This window comes from Poecilia reticulata, linkage group LG16, assembly GCF_000633615.1.
Source record: "Poecilia reticulata strain Guanapo linkage group LG16, Guppy_female_1.0+MT, whole genome shotgun sequence".
Lineage (NCBI taxonomy): Eukaryota > Metazoa > Chordata > Actinopteri > Cyprinodontiformes > Poeciliidae > Poecilia > Poecilia reticulata.
Genome location: NC_024346.1, coordinates 4,220,687 through 4,236,458, shown reverse-complemented (window position 1 = coordinate 4,236,458; position 15,772 = coordinate 4,220,687). Strand labels below are relative to the sequence as shown.

The window sequence follows — 15,772 nt, the reverse complement described above, 5'->3', positions numbered from 1 at the left end:
TAGATTGGTCATTAGTTGACCATAATTTCCATATGTGCAAAAGTATGTAGAAGAAAAAATTAAACTTGCCAGAGATGTAGAAAAAAATAGTCCAATAGATATTTTTTTATTGAAAATATTTACAGTTTCCCTCCTCACAAAAGATTTAGCACCACAAAAGTGAAAAAGTTTCCATGAATCAAATAATTTTCTGTGATGATGATGATGATGATGTTGGTGATGAACAAATTAAAATCACAAAAAAGACACAGCACATTTGATCACATCATTTTATAATGAATTCAGTAAATGAAATGAAATGGTTAAGCGTGGAGGTTGGACATGGTTCAGATGAATTTGGGATGATTGGTTCATCTCTTTCACACCCCTGATAGAGGAAGCTGTCACATCGCTGTCATCAGACATCAGAGACTTTTCAGGCTCTGAAGGACTTCAGTGTTTCTCCTGTTTGCTTCATCTCAGTCTCTGTTGGCGAACTGTAAAGCAAAGAGATCTTGCAGTCACATTTTCACTCTGTTGCAGTTGCTCCAACCAAAGCGATTTTCTTTTCAAAAGGGGAAATGCAGTTCTGACAAAAAGTTTAATCAAATTCAATATTTCGGTCATAGATTTTTTTGTCTTCTATTCATTCATTTGAATTCATTTCCCAGAATGAAATGAATGAACAAGCAATATGGCAAGTATGATTGTGTTACGGAGGTTTTGTTAGTTCTTATTTTTTTAACATTTGCATAGTGAAAAGGACATATAGAAGCTGAAATATATACAAACATTTGTAAATGTCCCTTTACAAGTTCCATAACAACAAAAAAACTTCTGGATTTACTGGTTATTTGATCACTCCTGTCAACAATTGCTACAGTTTAAGTAATTAGATTGTCCGGTACAGACTCAGCATTTACTTTTTTTAGGTTTAAGGTCAGGGACAGAAGCCTAAATGTTAGATTCATTTCAAAACCAGCTTTGATGTGTTTGGAATTGTAATGCTAGCTGATTTTGCCTCAGCTTTATTTGTCTGGTACATCAGATGAGAGAAAATTAAAACATTCAGGAAACAGTAGCTCAAGCTACTGTAAACTGCGAATGACAGAAATACCAGTTTCATGTTCAAATTAGACGTTTGGAGGAGCTTTTCAAGCCTAAAGACTTAGCTTTTGAACAAGATGGTCCTTTAATCTGTTTCAGTACCAGAGCTGTTGGTTCATTGCACAAGATGAATGGAATAAGAAATTACTTCCAATTTCAGTTCAATCAGCAGCTACATGGCTAATGTTCTGACAGGACAAAGATCCCAAATGGATCATAAATGATTATGGGATAGATTAAAGGGCATAAACTAATCCAATAAAAATATATTAATTGAAATTGTTTGTTGTATGATCATCCAAAATAATGGTTCAAATAATTTTTCCAGACATGCAGGCCCAGGATGTGTATGTAAGCCACTTTCAAGTGTTCCTGTTTGCCTGTGTTGATCTATTTTTGATTACCAAAGCAAAACCCTAACAATTCATGTTGTTCTGAGCAGACAGGGCAGCACTCACTCATGTCATTGTTTCTTGTAATGGCCATGGCGGCTCTGGCGCGGGGTCCCTGCTGGTTGAAATGATAGCCGAACTTAAGAATGCTGGAGTTGTTTTCCAACATGGAGGCAATCTCCATCTCGACTGTGTCTCCCAGCTTCTGCCTCTGCATAAAAGAACAGGAATGGATTCATCTTTTGTTCTTTTGCTGTTTTTTTTACTGATACTGGTTAGACTGACTAAATGCATTGCGTGAAAAAAAAGGTCACATCTGTTTCCTACCTGGTTGTCAATCTTGAGCTCCACCAGTGTGGCGTTGTTAGCCATGGCTTTAATTATGGCCATCATGCCATCTGAAGTAATGAAATTGGACTCAATGTTAAGACTCTGCAAGCTGGTGTTCTCCTGTAGCATCTCAGCACATGCCTGGAAACAACAGCACACATAATATGATCACATGCTCTACGTTTACGTTATATCTTTTGTTTGACAGATAAAAACCGTACGACAAACACTTAAAGAATGCTGATTTTTGAATAGGGAAATATTTAAATTTTATTTATTTAACACAGCAGAACTACGTAAAGTACATAGAAAGAAATATATCTAATTTGTAAAGAATAAATGAAGTCATTAACACCAAAATCTTAAACTTTTTTTTGCTGTTACTGTTAATAAAAACACCAATGTACTCACATAAGCCACAGGGTCATTGCTACGAGTTGCAGCAATGCTTAGAACCTCTACATGGGAGTTCTCCTTCATTGCGTCAAAGACCTCCTTTAGTGTTGGGATGGGAATGTCCTACAGGTCGAAAGGTTAAATCAGTAGTCTTTATTTGAGCCAGCTTCAAATTACTATTTAATAGTGTGTGTGTTGTGGCACTTGGTGACATGACAAATGTTTGGCAAAAAACAACTTGAAAAAGTTTTTTTTTTTTTGGATGAACCAAAAAATGAATCAAGTAGCAGATTTTTGCTGTTCTTGCTGTAATGTACGGCTGAAACTACCTTGATGTTGTTCAGGTTGACCTCAGTCAGAGAGCTGTCATTGTTGAGGATTCTCTCGAGGGTCTCCTCCACATTGGTGGGGTTTGGAGGTTCTTCAGGGAAGCTCTTGAATGGATCTGGTTTCACAACACCTGGACGTGACAGGAAGACACAAGTGAGGCTAAAGAGATGCAGAGTGAAATAAATCTTGATTATATAGCACTATTCAACTAATCTGCATTTCTAGAATGAGTATCACTCACTGTTGATGCCCTCTGTGTTGGCGATTGTGCCTGTGGTGCCCAGAGCATCGTAGTACTGCTTGTTGCTCATCAGAGTGTACATTCCAAGGATGGCTGCAAGGAGAGGAAAACTATCACTACACAGCTGAGTCATGGTCACTGCTGAGATATAATGCCACAGCCTGCTTTACAGTCCATTTTCTTTTTTAAATCGGTGCTGCTACTGTGCCCGAAGATAAGTTTTTACACACTGTTTTGTTCGTAAACCAGATTTTTATTTTCTTCTGTTCTACTTTTGGATTTAAAACCTAAAGACTTCTGGATTCTGTGCGTGTCACAATGAAATGTAAGCTTTTTTGCATGTTTTTTTGAAGCAAAAATATTGTTTTATTTCTGCTGAGCTTAGTAGGGACCTGGATGTCCTATCAGAGTTTTGCAAGGATGGATGGATGGATGGATGGAAATTCACATTTGACAGAATTTGTTAAATAATATGCTAAAAGATAAATGACAGTAAAAAAAAGAAAATTGTAAGCCACATTCATTCACAAAAGAAATAATTGAAGAAAAAGAAATAAAAACAATCTGACTGTGATGATATTTAAAATGAATATTTCAAAGTTTAGTTATTTATTAGTTAGCAAATACTTTTTGCAAGAAATACAGTATATAGACATTTTTTGTAAATTTGGCCTTATTTTACACCATTTTATTCTTATTTTTCTGTTTTTATATTTTAGTTCATCTTAGTTTGAATATGCATGTCTCTATTTATATTTACCTGGGTGTTGCTAGTTAAATTTCTTCACTGTGGGACAACGAAGATATTTCTAATCTAAAGATATAAAACAGTTCTCAGAAACATTGGTTCTAAAACTGAACTTTAAGTATTTTTTTCCGTTTAAACTGTATTTTTAGATTTTAAAAAGAAATATGAGAAAAAAAATACATACATTTTCTCACATGTTTTGCTTTGGAATCAAAGGCTCAGTTTTCCCAGTGAGTTTGTTTGTGAAATAAACACAAATTTCTTTAAGGTTTGTGAAATAAACACAAACGTCTTTAAAGTTTGTGTTTGTGAAATAAACACACACTTCTTTTAAAGAAGTTTGACCTACTTTTGTAGTTGGTAACAATAATTGCTGAGGCTATTAAATCCTCTATAAACATCCAAACCATTAGGGGAGAAGTACCATATTTTCACTGGTATTCAGTTTAAAAACATGCAAGATGTAGTACCACAATTTCAATAATGAGTTAGTGTTTATATTTGATATATTCATTGTGAATAAGCACCATATAAATAAGCTGAAATCAATGGAATCATGTACCTGACAACAATTTGCAAGTTTGCAGCGAATATAACAACAAATGCATCTAGTACAGGAAGAGCACAGTATTTCTCAAAATAAAACATTTTATGGATCAGTACTTAAGGATCCATAATTTACTTAAAGGTGAAATGAAAGTAAACGTATTTTACCCGAACTTTGCTTTCTATGTCTGCTGCTATTACAGTTTGTCACCAGCAGGAGGCAGAGTGTTTTTTTTGTTAGTTTTTTTTTTGCTTGGTCTTGTAAACTGCCAGCACCCATCTGATGTAGAAGCCAACTGCTGTGACAGCACCCACCTCCCCACCCACCAGCCTCCTGACCCAGAGAGGGGAACCATGGGAAGGGCCTTGAGAGAAAAGAGAAGCCAGGGGGGACAGCTGCTAGTTAAGGGGGCAGGGATTTCTGGGAGTGAGATAGAGGTGTTTCTGGCCATTAACACCTGGACGTCATCCGGTTTGGCCCTGACAATAACCCATGGTAGCTTTACGACTCATAGTAGACTATTGAACTAAAATATTTAAACTCAGATTAAATGTGTTTGTCAAAATCAGGACAAAATTGTAAATCCAACTTTTCTGCTTAACCTGCCTGGTGCTATCTGAGCTCAGATTGGATGTTTTATACATGTTTTAATGTGTTTGCCCACACAAAGCCTGACAGGGGCTAACTGAGATTTAATCCTGATCTGGACGCTGTCCAGGGTCAGACACGCAGTTGCTGGACAAACACACTCCCTCGTTCTACCTTTCCAGATGCCTGCTTGTCTGACCGGACTGTCAGGAGAGTGTGACTGCTTGCCCGGCCTGCTTTGTCACTCTCAATAAAGTTGACTCTCTTAATGATTCAGTTTCATCCACTGCAGACAGACCCAACTTCTCCAATTACCAGCCATTACTTTGAAGCAGCGAAGCGCGCCACATTCTGCATCCTAAACTGAAGTTTAAGGATTCCGACCTTCAGGAAACATGAAAAACTGTGGCTTTATCACACAACACAGAGCCTTCACACATGTCTGCTTGGGGCAGATACAGTATCTTTGCTCTCACCATCCCTACATCCTTTCCACCCTTTCTTCAGTGGCCTGTAGCCAGGCTTATTTATTTTAGTGTTTGCTGAGCTCGGGGAATTGGAGCTTGCTGCGTTTCTGGCAGCGTCTGTTAACTCGGGACAACTTTGACATCTTAGTGTTGAGGGAAACAATTTGAAGCCAACAGCAGAGACAACAGCCCTGCATGATTGAACTATGTGGGTCACAGCAGCCATTGTGAAAACAATGAGATCACACTATGCATTGTGGGCCATTATTATGGGTTAGATAGCAGCTGTTGGTGGGAAACTGAATGGGGAAAAATATGGCAGAGCAAAATAAACTTTTTTTTTTTTTTAAAGATTTTTTGCTGCAAAACAGCAACGAAAATGATATCCTGTAAAACCATTTATGATCTTAGGCACAGACAGTTTTCAGTCAAAGGAAAATTTTTAGTTAATCTTAAGTGTTTAGTGCTGTGAAAGTTTTCTAACCTGCAATGTCGCACATCTCTGCATCTGTAGCGTTTTTCAGAGCTTCTTCCAGCTCTGGCTCCAGGATCACCTGCTCATGCAGGGGAATCTCCTTTGGCTTCTTAGGCACAAATTTCTTTCCTGGAGTCCAGACAAAAAGAAAATCAAACAGCATAACTGCAATATTCAAAGCAATCTAATATTAAATGATGTTCTGCAGATTTCTTTCTCTGTTTTGACGGATGATAGTTCTCATAAAAGTGTTTAAGAGCTATGAAGCACTACTTTCTCATTTTTCTTATGTGAATAAATCTACACAACAGCACCTGGCAATACAAAAGCACTTGTTGCATTCCTAGTTTCTATTTAATAAATCTAATAAACGTCAACTGAAGCGCACTCTCTTGCAGATCTTTTAGGTCTAAACATGGTGGACTGCAGCTGCTTAATGAATGTGGCCTCAAAAGTCAGTCGGCTGCAAAATCCCACACAGTTCTGAAACCAAGAGCAGTGAACTTTGGAGCAGCGGTGCATCACAGACTGCAACGCTGTAGAGCTGTTGGAAGGAGAAGGAACAAGCCTTTTGAAACGCACAAACTAGAGGTGAAGAACTCCCTTAGTCGTGTTTTGTTTTCCAAAATGCAGATCTAAATGACACAAATTGCATTTTAATTTCAAAGAGTTCAGAGAAACTGCTATCCCCGACCTTTCTGTTTCCCAGTGAAGGGCACCAGGTCCTCCCTGTCGGGGTGCTCCAGAGCCTCCTTCTCCAGGTGCTGCAGCAGGGCGTCACGGTCAAACGGCCCTGTCGGGCTCTTCTTGGTCTGGTCTCGTTGCCGCATGCCAGCTGGAAGCATGGCATTCTGGGAGAACACAAGGTCAAAACAAAACAATGTCCAGATGAAACATCTCAAAGATTCAGGAATATGTTCTGTGAAGCCTCCAGAGGTTTGCTAAAGAACAACAGTGAACAATCAGAATCATGAACACCAAATAACACAGCAGGCAGAAGGAACATAGTGGAGACTTTTAATGCAGTTTGCTAAAAGTCATGTAGGTGATCCAACAGACAGGTTGACAATTTGGATCTCATGAGATTCCTAGGTGCAAAGTGCTTTATGGAAGTAAATTCTGTACATAACCGTGAAAACACCATCACAATCATAAAAAATAGAGATAGAAACATCATCCTGCAGGGATGTTTTTATTTCAGGTACCTTTTTTGTCTGTCACATAAAAACCCAGAGCACACACTAACATTTGTTAAAATGTGAAATTGTTCAAAGGTGCTCCAAAAGTGAAACAATACCTTGATGATAGGCATCATTTCAATCTTTGTGATGGTGCAAAGAAAGATTTTACATAAAATCAAGAACAAATATGGACAACCCTGAGCATCCTCTTCATGAGGTGTCTTCAGTCTGAGGCTTCTTCACTGACTGCTACAGGAGACCTTTCCTGTCCACATCCTTCACCATCTACAATAACTCTTTAATTAAATGAGCTTCAATATTAAATTTTTTAATTTGAATTTGAATTGAACTTTCCATAGTATTTTTTGCATAAAATTCTGATAAAAAAAAGCATTTAGCACAGTTTATACACAGAATAATAAATCGGATTTGTAGATTGTGTTGCATGTTGGAGTCATCAGAAGGAAAACAATTAAATGATAACATCAAAATTCAGTAGAACTATGAATCTACGGATGACCTGATTTAAGAAAAACCCACACCAGGTTTGAATGAGACCATCAGCCCGCTGTGCCCCAGGTGTCAGAGATCAAAGCTGAGCGCTTGGCAGGTTTGACTGTCACTCCATACCTCTGGGTCCATCTCCTGCAGTTCACACTCCAGCTGCTCCAGCTCTTGAGCACTGAGGCCTTTGAGGATGGCATCCTCATCGATGTTCCTTGGGTCCGACATGGCTCACATACACTCACAGTCACTCATACACACCGCTGCACACCCCTGGATTCGAGGGCACTGTGAGGATAGAAAGGAAAACAGGTCAGTACATTTTCTTAAACTTTTAAGCATATGCTTACAAATGTTGAATAAAATAAAAATGCATGCATTCCCAATCATCAAACCAAACAGTTAAGAGAAGCTTCACCTTAAAACATCTGAAAGGTGATTAACCACAGACTGATGTCCTCCGTAAGTGAAACATATGAGACACACAGAGCAAAGTCCTTGTAACATTAAACCCTTCGCTCACCACATAGCAACTAAGAATAGCAGAATGTGGAGAGGACTGAAAGGAGCAATCCCTTATTTATCATTGACAAACACTCATACAGAAGCAGGCCCACCCAAAACATATCTGCTAACACAAACGCAGGGCGACTGCCACACCAACAAGAAGCAAAGGATTCATTCTACATAAGAATTTTAAACAAGACAAACACAGCATGAGACATCAGAGTTTGATTGGTCAATGTCTTTATTTTTGGTCCAGAGTTTTCCCAACTATGTCAAAGGAGTAAAATCCTGTCAGGCCATGTAACAAAATAAGGTTTATTAAAGAGAGAGGATAATTTGCATAAATGAAAAGGAGTTCTAATACCAAATAACGGTAAATGAATGATTCCATGGTCTACCTCTCATACAGACTAAAGTCAAATCAAATCAAGTCTATTTGTACAGAACATTTAACTAGCAAGGCCTTTCAAAGTGTTTTTCATCATAAAACATAATGCAATAACCAATGGTGAAACAAGTAAAAATACATAGCATTTTTCAAATTACATCATCAAGCAAATACATGTCAAATATTTTGATCATTGTTCCAGTTACTAGAAATGAAAGGAGACTCTAAACAGGAAGGTTATTAGCCTTGATTTGTAGAAACTCAGTGTTTCAGCATCTTTGCAGTTTTTGTTCCAGATTTGTGAGCATAACAACTGAATGCTGCTTCTACATGCTTTGGTTCTGGTTCATGTCATGAGACATGGACAACGTTTAAAAAATCAAGAGATATAAGTGATGTTGAATTGAATTTTCTCTGTCAGATGAAATAGATAAAGTGAGGAACCTCACCATCCAGGGGGAATTCTAGATAAAGCTGCTGCTCCTTTGTGTTGACGCGTCCTTGATGTCTCTTTTCCAAAGTTTTCTGAGTACATCACACCTTGAAGAGACACCAGCGCCGACCCTAAACTCACTGGAAGGAGCAATTGGGATCTCTGGGTTTCCCTCCATTGCCTGTTACTACAATGAGAATTAATAACTAAACTGGTAAAACTAAATCAATTTGAATTTAGAATTTTCATCCTGGTCTAGTTGAGGCTTGCAAATTCCCAAAAGTAATAGTTTTAAAGCTTATTTTGAAAAGAAAGAAACTTTCCACAAAGTATGGTGGTAAAAAAGAGACAAAAATATGAAATACACTGTTGCATTTGTTTGTGTAGTATCACTAGATCAAGTTCGAGGACAAACCAGAGCAAAAGATCAGACATACCAAACAATGGATACCAAGGAAAATGAACAGTTCTGCTCACAACTCAGGGCTTGGTCATCCTGAAACATTACGCTCTCCTTTTCTCAAAGTCACAGACTTTACTAGAAGACACCTAGAGTTTAACCACATCAAGTTTATCTCTTTTATTGAAATAATGTCTTAAACTTGTCAGCCAAGCCAAACATAATACGCTAACGTCCAAAAACAATCTGATAATCAGCCACACATGAGGCAACCTCTTTTGGATTATCGGTTTATGAAGTCATAAACTGATAAATAACTGTTTTTTAAGAATAATGTGCAATGTTAAATTCACATGGTCATGAATTCCTTTATCTAAACCCAATGGACGTTAGTTTCAGGCCTCCTAAACGAGCAATCATCCAGCAACAGACATAAGGATGATGGAATCAGACTGCCTGATAAAACCTGTTAGTTTGTTCCTGTGCGGCTCACGAGCTCTGCTGGCTTCGCATCACCGCTGAGTGGCTCTAATGCGTAAAGCCAAGGACACAAACTCTGGATCACACCTCAGGTCGAGGAAGATAGAGGAGATTTAAAGGATAAGAAGGAGAGGAGGGGATGCAGCTCAGGAGGCAATGTGGAGAACAACTCAACTGATTTACTTTCACCATGAACAAGTGGTTTTGATCTGTTTTTAAAACGCACAAACTAGAAAAGTCCCTTTTCATTATGACTGTATCTGACCTGAATGGTCTGCAACATTTTCATCATGATAGAAACAGAATCATGTTCATTTCCAGCCTTGAAAAAAATGTTTCAGCTATGAAACAATAAATCATGAACTAAAATAGGAATCTGTATTTATAACAGTTTATGTCTTTCCCCACATGTTGACCTTTGAACTTTATGTGATGGAACACAGAGAAACCAGAGAGCAAACTTTTAATAATACCAATTTACTCCTATTCTCTGAGGAAGCACAGTCGTGAAATTCAATATGAAAATATGACTGCTGAGTTAGTGCCCAACTGCATCTGGTCCTCTTTTAATGAATTACAAGTTCATGCAAGGAGAAACTTAATAAAGATCACTGCCAATAAAGGAAAAATTAATATGTATTTTAATGAACTGGCTTTATTATGACTGATGTAAATTGTTAAAAAACAAACAAACAAAAAAATAGGACCTTGATTGCACACACAGCTTCTATGAAAATCAAAATCTAACAAACTTTTTAACTTCAATTTTTGGTTTTATTTTTTATTGTACTTCATAAACCAGCATAGACCTGTTTGGATTTCTTTAAATAAAGAATTTGATAGAAAGCGACATTAAATGCTGTTCTCCGTTTTATTGCATCAGTCCACCTCAGTGGAAACAATTGATGCAATAATAAATGTTCATCTGTCCCCTGCAGTCCCTGTGGAGTTTCTAGATGCAACCAAACAATCTGTGATCCAGGCCGTCTGACGGTTGTCACCTGTTCTGCCAGTTGGCTGACTGTTCATTTTCCAGTCAAAAGTCAAACTCATGCATCTGCAAGTGGCTGAATCTGAATCTGTGCATCATTCAACAAATACAGATACGACATTTAGGAGTAGAAAACTGCACTGGTACTGTTCAGACTTAAACATTAAAAACGACTCTTAGTGTTGAACAAGTAAGATGCAGATGATGATTGTTTCCCTGTTTTTATATAATTATAAGTTGTTTAGAATGAATTAGTTTTCTTGTCTAATATATTAACAGAAGATCTTTGTCCACTTTTAATAAAAGAAGCCTCATGCTAGGCAAAAGCTAGGTGCAATATTAAGAAGCTGCTTCTCCTATTTCATTACCTCTCATCCTGCCAAAGAGTGAATTTTTCAGGTAAAGTGTAACTGAGCTCTTAAAAAAGTTCAAACATGAATTTTCCGGAGGCAGCTTGTTTATGAACGAAAGTAAATCAGGACTATTTGGCTGTGTGTTGATTCCTCTCAGTATGGGGTTTCAACCTCCAACCATCTGGTGAACTCCTAAAAGCACAATCACAACTTTAGTCACGGCATCTGATTTCTGTGCTTTTATTTTGTTGTGATTTAATACATATGTATGGCAGAGTTTTAAAGTCTTACATTCAAAGATACTTTGCATCTAAAAAACTAACATTACCTACAGTAGGTAATGAAATACTTGTGAGAAATTGGAGGTGGAGGTTATGAACACAAATGATTAATACATTACTTTTCTATCAATAAACCTTTCAGGTTTTAGTAACCAAACTCCTGTTTTGATTGCCTTTTAGATCAAAGGCATTCAAAAACCCTTGAAAAAAACCCAAGGTTTATTAAGGTTTGAAAAACCTTGGCTTTTTCAAACAACAAAGCCAAGGTTCCTTCAGCAAGCAGACCTTTGTGAAGATCTCTCGCCATGCGAGGGTCGTCTTCTCCACGCCTTACCGTCCGAGTGCAACATTCCAAATCAGCCCTCAGATTAATTTTAGCCACACAAGTCAGCTACTTTCAGTCGTGTGAATCCTCCCCAGCTTGGGTTGCTACTTAAGACTGTGTCAGAGTACCATCTGTACCTTGAAGAGCAACTTTTAAAAGTTTTATTTGAGGAAAAAAATCCAAAAGACAATCTGTTCCAGGGAGAGAAATACAGATGTCAGCCATTAATGGAGCTTCACTGGATTTGATGAATAGGCAGAGAACAAACTTTGCCTTCTCTCCTTTAATCTGCGGCTTTCAGAGACAAATCTCCAAATCCTCTATGACGAATTAAAAACACAGTGTTGGGAAACGATTGGATGATTTAACTCCTCCACGTACAATGCAGGCTGCCTCGACAGTAACCCACTATCCCAGGAAAATCCTCTGCACACAAACTGAACTTTTTTTTAGATTTAATTTTGCATTTAACAGCAAAACAGAAACACTGAAAAACTTCTGAACAACATATTCAACAATTTATTAATTTTTACCCCATTCTAGCTGAATCAACCTGAGTAATTCAAACTGAAATAGAAATTAATGACTCCATGGGCCCCATATAACAAAGAAAAAGCAGCAGAGACGGAGGGAAGCAGCCTCCCACCTACCTTCACTGAAGCACAGGGCTGAAGCCCCTCAGCAGGACAGAAGCTGAAGTTAAAGCAGGTTCCCTCTCTGTTTTTCCTCCCCCCTCCCTTTCTTGTTTCACTCTCTCATGGGTCAGGCTTTATGGTTGCTATGCTGAGACGAGCTCACCAGCAGCACTTTGAGAAGTCAGCATTTTATTATTTTGGCTGAGTGACAGAGAAGGGAGAGACTGAAACAAGTGGGACCTATTCATCAGTCTTTCAAACTGCATTTAAAGTTGTCCAAGAGGTTGAGAAATAGTGACATCTGGTGGTTTGACTGGGGGGTACACTGGAAAACGAATGCAACGAGGCTGTAGCCTCTAAACATACTGGCATCCTTTGTGACCGCGGAATAGCAGAGCCTGATAATTAGTGATAAAAACCTGAATAACGACCATACAAAACACATACATATGTAGAAGTTGTTGTTTTTTAAATTATTATTGTTAAATGCAGTCATATTTTTCTTAAATACAACATTTAATTTTTAAGTATGAATTCCTTGTAAACTGTGACATCCTCTTATCTTTCTGGTGATTTTTCAATTAAAAAAAAAATCTGAAAAAAACATTTCTTTACAAATTGGTTATTTTCTTAATGGCAATTTTTGGTTCACTGAACATAAAGCAGCTGACATTTTTGTGTTATTGTTTTTTTTGTTATCATACCCCTTTTATAGTAACTGTTTAATATTTTATTACTACTACTACATCTACACAGCAAAAGGTTGAAGATATACATTTTTAAATAATTAATCTACCTTGACCTGATTAAGAAGAATCAAAGATTAACAGGTCTACAGATATATTTATTTTACCATGCCAAGTTTGACAAACTTACAATTATTTTGTTATTGGATAAAGAAGAAGAATGATTGCAGGACACAAAGTAGTGTTTCATTTCCTTGGATTTTACTTATTTTACCATCACTTGATGAGTGAAAGCTAAGAAATTAGCTCTGATTTTGTGAAATGTAATCTAAAAGAATATGAATTTGCTTAAAAATAGTATACATGATGTTAATTTAAAAAATGTTTACCCTGCCTAATGTATTTAAATGGGTTGCCAGTCAGACTTTGTACTGTGTAACAACACAGTGGCACAGCATTTAAAAGAAGTAATGCCACAACAATAGAAAACTAATGTAACATACAGTTTGTTTGAAATGCTTTGAAAGAATTTATACGAGAAATTTCATTCAACCATTTTCCATAATTAAAGTGATGGAACCCTGCCTGGATTCAAACCCCGAAACTTTCATGCAAAGAGGTAAAAAAAAAATATGTAGAACAATTATGAAGCAATACTGTTACTCCAGTATTATAGTGTTTTAAAGTTACACGATAATCAAATCTCAAAATGCATTTTGAGATCTACACAATATTTTATTTTTTTTAATTATTTGTCAAAAATAAAGGAAATAAGTGATGCAATAAAAATCCCAGACCACCTGACAGTACGCACACTAATTAAAGATTGAGGAATTCTGCATAGAAATGACTGGCATGTATGTAATTCCCCTGTTTTGCTTGAATAACTTTTAGAAAGTGCTTTGAAACAAACCCTTTTAATTTCACTTCTTCTTCTCATTGATGTCATCATTTGGCACTTCCAAACTGTATTTTGGAAATTTTCTAGTTTTTGACACATTTATGCATTTCATGGTTGTTTATTTAATTTTATTCTGTTGTAAAGTCACCTTTTCTCTTCTTTATCACCACTAGGTGGCAGAAATGAGTCTGGTCCAGATGAGAGAATGGATGCAGCTTGGACAGGTTGCCAGCCAATCACAGGACAATACAGATGAGCCAAACCAATCTCCATCTTTTTGAGCTTTAAGAAAAGATACAAAGTTGAAAGAAAAATAAATGCAGATACAAATCAATTCAATTTCTTTATATAGTTTATAGATGTTTCTATACTCTGTTAAAAGTTACACAACATGTTTTCCCTATCTTAGGTGAGTTACAATTTTGATGCAATCCCTCGTACCCCACAGAGGGGTTAGTGTTCTTCTCGGCTAAGAGTTTTTTTCTTTTTCCTCCAGATGTAAAGCTGCCCAAACTCTTAAATGCTTGCTTCATCAGAATCACAGGACATGTCTCCAGAAATTTAATTATTTTTCTCCTGAGAAATGTGCATCACACAAATTTTGTGATGCACAAAATGCATTACGCATTTTATGTTGCTTTCAAATTAATGGGTTCAGCCTATGACAGTAACTGACTCATTTCAGTATAGATAATCGCCCTCTCTTACCAGCTTTTGTTCTGGAGTGGATTTACACATCTTGAAGCAAAACAGATTCACCGCTGGGAGATGAAGACCTGATAGGCTGGACTGCTTATACTGTACAGGACATCTTCAGCCATCTGGAAACTGATGAACCAGACTTTTAGAAGTCTGCAGGTCTCTTCCTGTTATCTTGGCTGATTTCTTTTGATGTTCCGTGATGTCACACAGAGGAAGTGTGCTGAAGGTGTTACCCTAAAATAAATCCACAGGCATGTCTCCAGTTTACTCAAACTTTGTGAATTAACCCTTGTGGCATCAACACTGTTAAAAGGTAAAGGAGCTTCAGTCTAGGTAAAATTTGAAATTTGAAGAAAGTAATAAATTAAAAAAAAAATCTCTCATGGAGATGGAAAGATCTTTAAATCAATATAAACAACCCCAAAGTGATCACAAGACAAAAATAAAATCAATCCCAAATAAAAACCAAAGCCCAAACAGCTGGGTATCAAGATAGTTAAAATAATTGGAAACATATATTTTTTCTATATATAAATGTTCAGAACTGACAACGTTCAATAACATAATACTACTTCTATTTGTTTTATTGTATTTTGAGATGCTTGTCTCGTGTCTTAGAATGAATTTTATTAAATTATTAATTATTTATTATTAAATTTTAAACCAGAATTTCCCAGTGGTATGAATATTTTTGCCCTCAACTACATCTGGTTTAAGCTACATAAATATACCACTGAATTTTAAAAAAACTATAAACTACTATGCATCTGAGTGTTAACAATTCCTCAGATCATTTTTGTTAGATTTTCTTTTTATTTTCTTTTTATTAATTAGTGTTTTTCTTTCACTACACTGAAACAAGTAGGTGGTGTGATGTATATTTTTTTTTCCCAAAATATGGCGCCAACATTAATTGCAGTAGATGTTTGTTTGGCATGAGTCTGATTTCTTCCCACTAAAGGTTTACATGGAGTTCCCCTGTTTCATGGGAACATTTGGAAAGTAAACATAGGCACTTTTCATTTCATAACTTCATCTTCTCATTGTTTACATCATGTGGCATTTCCAAACTTTGCCGGGAAATTTTCCTTTTTGGTTCACATGGGTATATTATGGGTGTTTAGTTAATTGTATTTTCTCTTTTCACCTCTCTACTTGGTGGAATAAGACAATGATTCCTTACAGAACCAGCTAAAAGGCTAAGGAATGTTTCAGGAGAAAGAAGGATTTCCTGTAGACAAGTTGGTGGCCTTTTACAGGACGATGCATCTGAAATAACCTCACAATCATTCTTTTTTGGACTGTGGGATGAAGCTGGAGCGTAAAGTGAAAAACCATGAAGATACTTGAGCATGTCTTGAAAATGCACCACAGTATCTTCCCCACCTGCCAAAAACACAACACC

General features: G+C 36.9%; 1 protein-coding gene across 2 annotated transcripts; it reads right to left on the bottom strand.

Moving 5' to 3' along the window:
- Positions 1 to 255: 255 nt before the first annotated feature.
- On the bottom strand, positions 256 to 12,220 carry tmod4 (tropomodulin 4 (muscle)). Of its 2 annotated transcripts, none has more exons than XM_008430880.1 (10): positions 12,094 to 12,220; positions 7,412 to 7,573; positions 6,295 to 6,451; positions 5,610 to 5,729; positions 2,776 to 2,868; positions 2,534 to 2,664; positions 2,220 to 2,327; positions 1,806 to 1,949; positions 1,545 to 1,689; positions 256 to 476 (listed from the first exon to the last, which is right to left on the bottom strand). In XM_008430880.1, the coding sequence occupies exons 2-10, from the start codon at positions 7,511 to 7,513 to the stop codon at positions 454 to 456; spliced, it is 1,023 nt and encodes a 340-aa protein (XP_008429102.1). In that variant the 5' UTR covers positions 7,514 to 7,573; positions 12,094 to 12,220; the 3' UTR covers positions 256 to 453. The 2 variants fall into 2 exon arrangements, with proteins under 2 accessions (XP_008429102.1, XP_008429103.1); XM_008430881.2 differs by lacking the exon at positions 12,094 to 12,220 and adding an exon at positions 7,704 to 7,779 and having other exon boundaries at positions 454 to 476.
- Between the last annotated feature and the right edge of the window lie 3,552 nt (positions 12,221 to 15,772).